General features: G+C 40.8%; 1 protein-coding gene across 1 annotated transcript; it reads left to right on the plus strand.

Annotated features, from left to right (window-relative positions):
* Positions 1 to 1,378: 1,378 nt before the first annotated feature.
* Positions 1,379 to 7,727, plus strand: aqp-x3 (aquaporin-x3). Its single transcript, NM_001170452.1, is given in 4 exon segments — positions 1,379 to 1,751; positions 3,850 to 4,014; positions 4,389 to 4,469; positions 7,441 to 7,727. Coding segments are annotated over 4 exon segments (852 nt in total). The 5' UTR covers positions 1,379 to 1,388; the 3' UTR covers positions 7,684 to 7,727.
* The last annotated feature ends 2,805 nt before the right edge of the window (positions 7,728 to 10,532 follow it).

Below are 10,532 nucleotides of genomic sequence, written 5' to 3' on the forward strand. Positions count from 1 at the left end.
GGACTACATTGTCACATATGTGCCCATTAAAATCCGATTGTTATCCCAAACAATCAGGTTTAGCTTGATTTGGCTCAGGATGTAGGTGCAAAATCTGCAATTTGGGGACCTTGCTGAATGAGCAAATTTTAATGTGTATGGCAGTGGTGTAACTAGCGGACCCTGAGCCCCTCCACACAATTTTTTTGGAGGGGCCCAGCACACAGAGCAACTCAGTCCCCCATCTCCTGCCACCCCACCACATCTCATAGTAACGTGTAGGGTTGTCACCTTTTCTGGAAAAAAAATACCGGCCTTCCTATATTTTTGCAGTGTTTTCCTATTGATAACATTGGCATCAAGCATAATTTTTACCGGCGAGGTGGCAACCCTAGTGACGTGAACACACATTTTCTGTGATGGCAATGCATGGTGCTATTTCATGGTTAGGGTCAACATCAGAGCTTGGTAAATGCACCACTTTTTACAAGGATTGCATTCCCTGTGTTAACAATATACTATCCAGTAATATGTACAGTGTCATATGAAACTGCCTGTTTAATAAACAATAATGCTGTTTTCTGCTCAGTAAAATAATACCAATTCCTTCCCTTTTCTATGTTGGAACTATTCTTTTTAGCACAGGAAAGAGCTCTTCCAAATTGTCAAGCCCTTCATTAACGTACTGTAACACACCGCTAGTGAATGTCCTAGGGTGTAGCAATTCAGGAAGCAGAGCTCAGTGCTGCTCCTGTTGAGCTCTGACAACCTGTAGAACAGAATCGTGATCAATTGCTCAAACCAGTCAAACACATTTTTGATAAATTAACCCATTGACCTACTCCGATAAGGGTGTCTATTCAATGGATTGTTAGGACATATATTCTGTTGTACTGCAGGGAACCCCTCTGGGTTATATTGTTCAATATTAGTGATGGGCGAATTTATTCGCCAGGCGCGAATTCGCGGCGAATTTGCGCGATTCGCGGCAGGCGAATAAATTCGCGAAAATTCGCCGAAAAAATTCGCCGGCGTCAACATTTTTTTTTCGAAAAAACGGACGCCGGCGCCGTTTCGCGAATTTTTCGCCATTTCGCGCGAAATTCGCGAATTTTTCGGCGAAGCGAAACGGCGCAAATTCGCCCATCACTATTCAATATGTTGTTCATCTGACATTCCTTCTGGAATTATCTGCTGTTATGTTGTACTATAGCAAAATGTAATCAGTACCTGGTTAGGTCAAGTACGTTTAGGAAAATTTTCCATCTGTATGCTGTATTTAGGGCCACACCTGTTCTTGTCTCCACCCTAAAGAAATATATACCTGCATCACCTTTAGGCCCTTTATGCTCATTAAAGGAAAGGTATAAAGCCAACCAGCTGATTGTTATTCCATTTTTATACTAGCCATGCTGAAATATTTTTTCTCTGGGTCCTTTTTAAGACCCCTATTTGCTGAATTCTTAGGCACTCTTTTCTTTGTGCTCTTTGGCCTTGGGAGTACTCTCTCCTGGCCCACAGCGTTTCCCAGTGTCCTGCAGATCTCCCTAACATTTGGCCTGGCGAAAAGTACTATGGTAAAGACACTGGGACATATTAGTGATGCTCACCTAAACCCTGCAGTGACACTAGCATTCCTCTTGGGATCCCATATCTCTATCTTGAAAGCTGCTTTGTACATATTAGTTCAGGTGCTGGGAGCTGTGGTTGGAGCCGGGTTGCTCTACGAATTTACTCCATCAAACCTGCATGGAAACTTTGGTGTCAACTTGGTGAGTGTCAAGCAAAGCCATGGATTGCATTGTTTTACTAAATAGCTATGCTGCATTTGACTATGAGGATGGATATGCACGAGTTAGTAACAGTAGAGGAAAGCTTTTTTCAGCAATGAAAATCATCTGTAAAGGGTAGCCTACATGAACATTCCATTTTGCTTTGTGAAATTTGGAAAAGACTCAGCTGTTAACCGAAACGTCCATTCTATATCAGCTTCATGTTTTGTTTTCTCTTTGTTATAGAGAAAACAGATCTAGAAATAGATCTCTATTGGATGCTATTTAAACAAACTGTAATTTATTGTTTAGAGTGCCCCTTTAAACCGTGTCTGACTATGTTTCTACCTGTACTATTGCCCCAGTAGTGGCAGTAAGGCAAAAGAGATGCAGGAAAATCTAGGACTTACCTAGATTACTTTCATATTCTGAAACCTAGCCAATATATTTGATGAGATTCATAATAGTGAAATATACTGTATATGTAATCTAAAGCTGGCCATAGACGTGCAGATCTTAAACTTTACACGATAGGTCGTTGCAGTTTTAAATTAAAGATTAAATAAGTAGGAAAAATAACAAATCAGACAATGTTCTGGCCATTCATTGACAGACAGCAATTGTACAAAAGTTTTGTCTGACAAATAGTAGTGACAGTCACCCACCGAAGATGAAATATATGCAGAAATTTTATTGGTAACCAATGTAACAGTTTTAACCTGTCCAATCGACTAAATGACCGATTCACAAGGCATAAAAAATGTCAGGACACTTTGCACGCAATCCGAAAACCAAATGAATCTTTGTTTCGTACAACTGCATCTTTGCATCTGTGGCCAGCTTAAGTGCATTTAGCTGTAGCCATTAAATTTATAGGCACATATATTGTATAGGGATCCATAAACATAATATAGTAGAATCTAACTATATCATGCTCTGTGGCAAGATGCAAATCTCAATTAAGACTTCCTCATATGAAAGATGTGCGGAGGAAAGTCTGACTTGTCAGTAATGTGCAAATCAATTCGCTGGGGAGGATTTCAGCCTGTGCTCTAAAGAATGAGAAAGGTTAATGAAGCGTAGCTCTCACAATGACAGAAGTGCCAGAGTTTAGAGGAGAAGTATTAACCGGGGCTGTCAGGGTAGCAAGAAAGAAATTAATAATGTATTTATATGAGGACACTGACAGTCTTAATATAATGATGTTCGGCAGAGATCTGAGCCAGAGAAAAAATGGAGGAATGTATTTATTTAGCAGGGACTTGAAGTGGAGAAATGTTGTGCAATATGGGTCATTATAACACAGTACGTTTTTTTTTATATATATAGTGATCCTTCATCCTTTATATAATTCTCAAGCATGTCAACATTCAGTAGGGTAATAATTATAACAGTGGGGCTCATTCAATAGATCAATAGAGTAAAGCTAGACATCTTTTTTGTAAAGAGCACGTTTTAGCCATTAACCTCTATAAGGCCCCACAAGCATTATGGGTTTCCATTCCTGGGAAAGATCATGGTGTACATTTGATTTATATTATTTTCATGCTGTAAGTGCAGTACAGGGGCAAGTTGCCCCAAAACTGGCTCATTGTTTGTGCATGGTCACAGAGTCAAAGGGGGGGGCACTTAATGCTTTAAATAGCAGTGTCAATGTGGTATTATTAATTATATGATACATAAAAAATATATTTTCAATGAAAAAAAAGATTTACTTACATGAAACATTTGGACTGTTTAACGTAAAATATTTTTGTAGAGAACAGCACTGTTCAGAGGGATAGTTTCCTGCCAATTAAGCCCTGCTTTATTGGCAGGGCCATTTCTGGTTAAGGAGCCACCCCTCAGCACTTACCTTTCCTGTGCCGGAGGGTGTTCGAGCACTATTGCGCTCTCTCTCTCGCGCATTAGAAGATCTGAATTTCCTGGTTTAAAAAAACAGTCATTCGTCTTTTTGCCGTCCCTGGTAATCTGAGGGGCACTGCTACTTGAGGCGAGTTTTTCAACTCAGAGGGTTCAAGCAAGAACATATTTTTTCATAGCAAAATAAATGTATGATATTGTTTCTATTCTTATTAATCTGCCTTTTTCTGTTTAGCCAAGCAATGGAACTACCCCCGGACAAGGTGTTGCAGTAGAAGCCTTCACCACAATGCAGCTGGTTCTTTGTATATTTGCCACAACTGACATTCGTCGAGAGGACAATATTGGGTCTCCATCTATTTCCATTGGTCTTTCAGTTACAGTGGGTCACCTCCTGGGGGTTTGTATTCCTGTTGCTAACTTTATGCCAGTTAATATCACTTGTAGCTCCTATGAGTTGCATGAACCTGTTAGCTGGCTGAAAATGCCAGAGTTGCAATATCACACCTATGCCTCATCTGTCATCTGTGAGCTCTTTCTCGTGTAAATAAGTTGGAGTATTCATAGTAAAAGTGTACCAAGAAGTAAAAAAAAGAAATACTGTCTATTGTAAATGTATAGTCACTTGGAAGAAGCTTATCTTGCACACATTTGCAGCCTAAATATTTGGCTTACATTGATCATAGGTGTACCCGTTATATGGCCTGTAGCATAGTTTCCATATTCACTCTCTGTAGGCAGTAGTGACCGTGTTACCCTTTTTGCTTTCTTTAGATTTACTTCACTGGCTGCTCTATGAATCCTGCCAGGTCTTTTGCTCCAGCATTGATCACAGGAAATTTCACCCATCACTGGGTAAGTATCTTCAGATACCAATCATTAAGAAACAGAAAGGCTGCTAACTGATCTTCACTAGTATAACTAGGGGGTTATTTATCAAAGTCCGAATTTATCTCAATATTTTCTGAAAAAAACTCCGACCAAATCTTCACAGGTTTTTTGGGCTTATTTATTAATACACTTTCCCGAAAATTTTGATTGTGGGAAAAAATCGTGATAAATCAAATTTTCAAAATTTTTTGGATTTTTCATCCTATTTTCACAATTTTTTCAGATTTTTCACCCGAAAACTCAGAAACTGCCAAAAACCCAGCGCACATCAAAAAATCATTGGAACTTCTCCCATTGATTTATTTGCAACCTTGACAGGTCTGAGATGCCGGATTTTCAGATTCTGACTTTTCCATCCTCGGGGTTTAATAAATTCCGAAAAATTTGTGATTTTATTAAAAAAAATCACGTGATTTTTTCATTTGGAGTTTAGTAAATAACCCCCCTACCGTGCGCCATCGCCCCTCCCCCCACAAAAATATATAACATAGCTCTACCCCCTGCCCACCAACACCCTGCCCCCAACCAGCTCATGCTCATATGTATCATTGCATTGTCCCTCCTAGAAGTGCCCACTCAAAGCAGCAGCGTTCCTAAAGGGGGGCGGGCCCTGGTGCGTGACGCACAGCCGGGCCTTGTCCCCCTCCCTACGGCGCGCTGACAGGGTGATTACAGTGGCGTGCGGCGCTGCCGGGGGGCCCTGAGGGGGTGCGGGCCCTGGCCCGCTCGCACCCCCTGCTCCCCCGGTAGTTCCGCCACTGACTCCAAGGTATATCACTTAAAGAGATACTGACACCAGAAAGTAAAACTTTTTTTACGTCTTTCATAATATTGTCTTTGCATGCTATCTATAATTTTACCATAAAAGTATTTGCAGATTCTTTTACATTACCCGTCTGATCCCCCATGAAGGGGCTGCCATATTTGAGCTTCAGCAGTTTGTAAACTAGGGATGCACCGAATCCAAGATTCGGTTCAGGATTCGACCAGGATTAGACCTTTTTCAGCAGGATTCAGACGATTCCTTCTGCCTGGACCAAATCTGAATCCTAATTTGCGTATGCCAATTTTATTCAGATTCAGTATTCAGACAAATCTTTCGCGAAGGATTCAGGGGTTCAGCCGAATCCAAAATAGTGGATTTGGTGCAACCCTATTTGTTAACATTAGAAACTCTAACTGACATATTGAGAAGGGACAGTCAGGTTGGCAAAACAGTCAGGTTTTGGAACTTCAAGTAACATTTACTTACAAAACCAGCTCTATCAGTGAAAAATGATCAACGTGAGTTAAAGGTAACTTTTGATGTACATTTATATTTTGAATAATATTTTTTTAGTGTCAGTATCACTTTAATATATGTAAATGATCGGTTGCTTAACTTTTCTTATATGGAGTTTAATTTTCCTTTAAGTGGGCCTCACAGACTTTACTACCTCAGTTTCCACACTCACGGTGCAAATTCACAGACATCATATTATGTCAGTACCAGATTATTCAAAATAATCTGTGCTCTCCCTTATATACAAAATTGAAAATAACATCATTAAGCTGCGAACACAGGTAACCTAGGTGTACATTTAATAGACTGCACTTTAAAGGGGTTGTTGTTTAAACACTTTTTTTTCAGTTCAGTTGGATCATTGAGCTAAAAGACTGAAACATCAGAGAAAGGAACATTAAACTTTAGGGCAGAGACACGCTCAGATTCGTTGAGATTAGTCATCCGCAGGGGCACTCCGCCGAGGCGAGCTGAGGCGCTGGCCTCAGGCGGCAGTGCCAGATACGTTTGCAGTGGCGGCAAAAAGCCTGGTACTTTTAAGAGCCGAATTTCAGGTTTTGAAACCAGAAATTCGGCTTTACTAGTGCGAGAGAGCGCAGTTGCACTCTCCGCACTAGTGTTCCTGCCTCGGATGCCTCCCCTCCCGATAGGTAAGCCGGCGAGGGGGGGGTGGCATTTTGAGGAGTCGCATCAGACGGCTTCTTCATCAGAATCGGCGCTGGTCCCCACGAAAATAAATTGCCTCTTCTTTGGGTGACTAATCTCCCCAAACTGCCTCCCACCAGCAGGATGGCAGTTGAGGCGCTTCATTTCCCGAAATTTCCGGAAGTTTACTTGTGAGGCAACTTCAGGCAACTGCGGAAAACGAAGCACACCGATTGCCATCCTGTGGGTGATTTACATTCTACCCAGCGGGAGGCAATTCAGGGAGATTAGTAGCCCCGAAGAAGAGGAGATTTGTCGCTGGGTGACTAATGAGTGTGTGTTGCTGCCCTTAAACTTACATTTTGGGAAAATGGTAAAAGATGGAAAACAATTGAAAAATGTCTTTGTTTATGGTGAACAATGTGAAAACAACTCAACTGAAAAAATGTTTGGAAGGTGAACAAACCCTTTAAAGGAGAATGAAAATGTAAATCACTAAGGGAGGGTGTCCAAATGTCGGGTCTTTTTTCTGCAGCCTCTATGAAGTCAAAGTAATAAAATAATGTGCAAAGCATTAAAAAGGTTTTTACATAAAAACAAAAGCTTGCCAAATGAAAGTACAAACAGTGTAAAATGGCATAGTACAGTTTCAATATTTAGCACATTTCAGGACAAAGACAAGAGGGCTAATTTATTAAGACCCTGGTCTAAGGGGAGCCAAATTAATGGTAATTTACCAAGCACTTGTGTCTGGGGAATTGCTGAACTTTGCACTAGATTAAAAATCCATTAGGCACAAGGCAGCCCTGAACCTAATGTGTGCCATAGACAGACAGTCTATAATGTCATAATGACGAGTAAGCTAGGGGTGGGAGGCCTATGTGCCAAATCTAGGATTCCATTTTATTCTTGTAAAAGTCACACATGCGTTTGTTAGGAGCAATAATAATGCATAATAAATACATTTTTATATATTGTTATACTCTGCATAATTCATGTTTATCCTAGGTCTTCTGGGTTGGTCCCATGACTGGTGGAATCGTTGCTTCTCTGATCTACAACTACCTACTTTTCCCTTCAGAAATTAGTGTTTGTGACAGACTGGCTATTCTGCAGGGTAACTATGACCCAGAGTACGAGGGGGAGAGAGAGGAGCACCGCAAGCACTCCATTGAACTCAACTCTATGCAAAAAATCAAGCAGACAGCTCTAGATTGTACTGTAGTATCTTTTCAAGCTTTGAATTTTTGAACTTGAGGTTCTCACACTTTTTAATAAAACCTGATTCAAACCAATTATGTTATTATTATGTATTATGTTATTAACAATCGTTCTCAGTCTCAAGAGGGGGCACCATGCCTGGCACATGGATCAACATCTCAGGTTTCAAATTAGAGGGTCAGGAAGACATACTTATACAGAAATCTCGGGGGAAATATAAAACAATCCATCGGATAAAGGCTATCTAAAGTATATATTTCCACATGTGAAGAAACTACTTTGAGTTTAACATTTAGTGGAAGATTTACTAAGATTTCTAGGGTCGGTGCGCTGATAATTAACTGTGAATCCACTGGTACCTAGATGTAAAAAGTATTATATAGTGAAGTACGCTCCTTTCAGGATAATTATACAAAATTACTGAAGTTACTCACAAGGATCTCTTGGTTATTTGCTTATCACGGGGTTAACACCGCACATCGTAGAACACAGGACCGGTATTGAGCACACCTGAAAAAAAAGCTATAATAGTGAAGTATTGCCAGAGTTCCTGGCTAGCCTAATGGGTAATAGAGCTTACAGAGTGGCATATATAAGAGGAGCCGTTTTAGTTTGAAGTCTACTGTCTGTAGTAATCTCTCCCCAGGAAGTGATGTTTGCCGGCCACAGATGATCAGGAGAATTTGTAGCAGAATATCTCTTTTAGTGATACGGTTCTGTAGTTCCCGTTTTGAGCTACCACCGTGGTCTGGGACCGGGGATCACGTAGTTAATTACACTCAAGAGTTTAATTAGAGATTAAATGTTTTAGTATTTACTAAGGTTCAAATGCTAAATTCGAATTTTCAAATTTTTGTTTTGGTCAAAACTCACAATTTTGAATTTAAATGTAAGATTTATCACACCTAGACTCTGGAAACAGTTCTAATTTGAATATTCTCCACCTAAAACCTTCATGTAGAAGTCAATGGCAGAGTTCCCTTGAACTATTTGAAGATGTTAATAGTGATGAGCCACATTTTTGGCAAGTTTCTCTGCGAAAATGACACCCCATAAATTCCAATGGGAGAAAAAAAATGTTGTGCGTCAAAAAAATCGTTGCATGTCAAAAAAACCTGACACCTGTCAAAAAAAATATGATGCTCAAAAGTTGCGTTTTTTAGGAGGAAAAATCGATTCAAAGTTTTTGGGTCAGGGCTATTTGATCAAATTTTAGACATTCTAATTTATTCATGCGATTCGAATTGTAAATAAAATTTATTAGAGTTTAAAAAAATTCTCATTACTCTAAAATTCAACCTTTGATAAAAAAAACCTTAGACTCATTTGAAGATTCAACTATAAGCTTCTTATTTAGCAGACTTCAAATGCAAATTCATTTATAGAGCGATTCAAAGTAACAAATAGATATAGATAGATAGATAGATAGATAGATAGATAGATAGATAGATAGATAGATAGATAGATAGATAGATAGATGGATGGATATAGATAGATAGATAGATAGATAGTGTGAAGTTTGGGGGGATCACAGCGGGATTGTTAGCATAAATGCAGGCCACTCCAAGGTGAAAAGAAAAACAGTCCGTTTATTTTGAAAACAAAGAGCTTCCAGCAGCAGTCAAAATGTAACAGAAAGAAAACAGCTTCATTCAGCAACACAAAGTCCAGCAATAAACAAAATAGCTTACTTCAGCGTTTTTAAGTTTCCAGTACCCCCAAGGTACTATCCAGCCTTGGTCTGTGGGGAAAACACCAGGAAAATATCCACCTGGCTATCAGGCCCCACAGGTCTCTGAAAATACAGCCATTCCAACCCAACAGCCCAGCCCTCCTGTGCAGCTCCTTCTCTCACACCCTGCACACCTGCTGCTGATTCCCTTAAACACCCCTTGGCTGTCCAGCCCACCTTCTGGCTGCTTAACCCTCTGGTGTTTCTTAAAGGGAACATTCTTAAATGGATGGCTCAGAACCTAAAAACCGGGGATACATATCTGCCATCCACTATAAATCCCGTCCGGCTTGTACATATCCCCCCCCTCTGCCTCAACCCAGGGGAGGTGGAGGCACTAGTAGAGCCTAGACAATGGACTCGGGACAGAGCATCCGCATTCATATGCTGTTTCCCGGGTCTGTGCTCTACAGTATATTTGAACTCCTGGAGTGCCAGGAACCATCGGGTTACCCTGGCGTTTGCCCCTTTCTTCTGTTTCATCCAGGTGAGTGGGGCATGATCAGAGATCAGACGGAATCTCCTACCTAAAAGGTAATAACGGAGGGAGTCCAAGGCCCATTTAATGGCTAGGCATTCTCGCTCAACTATTGCATAGTTTTTCTCCACTGCAGTCAGCTTTCTACTGAGAAACACTACGGGATGCTCTTCCCCATTAATGACCTGTGATAGGACAGCTCCCAGACCTACGTCTGAAGCATCCGTCTGAACAATAAATTCCTTTGAGAAATCTGGTGCCACCAAAATGGGGTGCTGACAAAGAGCGGACTTGAGTTCGAGGAATGCCTTTTCAGCATCCATGTTCCACTCAACTATGACTGACTTTCGACCTTTGGTCAGGTCAGTCAATGGGGTTGCTACTGTGGCAAAGTTGGGGACAAACCTACGGTAGTACCCAATCATTCCCAGGAATGCTCGTACCTGTTTCTTTGTTTTAGGGCGGGGCCAGTTCTGGACAGCATCTACCTTATTTAGCTGGGGTTTTACTAGCCCTCTACCTACAATGTACCCAAGGTATCTTGCCTCTTCCATCCCTATGGCACACTTTTCAGGATTCACTGTGAACCCACCATTTCTCAGGGAGTCAAGAACTGCCTGGACTTTAGGTAAATGGGACTCCCAGTCCCTACTAAAGATGACAATGTCA

The sequence above is a fragment of the Xenopus laevis genome, chromosome 2S (assembly GCF_017654675.1).
Source record: "Xenopus laevis strain J_2021 chromosome 2S, Xenopus_laevis_v10.1, whole genome shotgun sequence".
Classification (NCBI taxonomy): Eukaryota; Metazoa; Chordata; class Amphibia; order Anura; family Pipidae; genus Xenopus; species Xenopus laevis.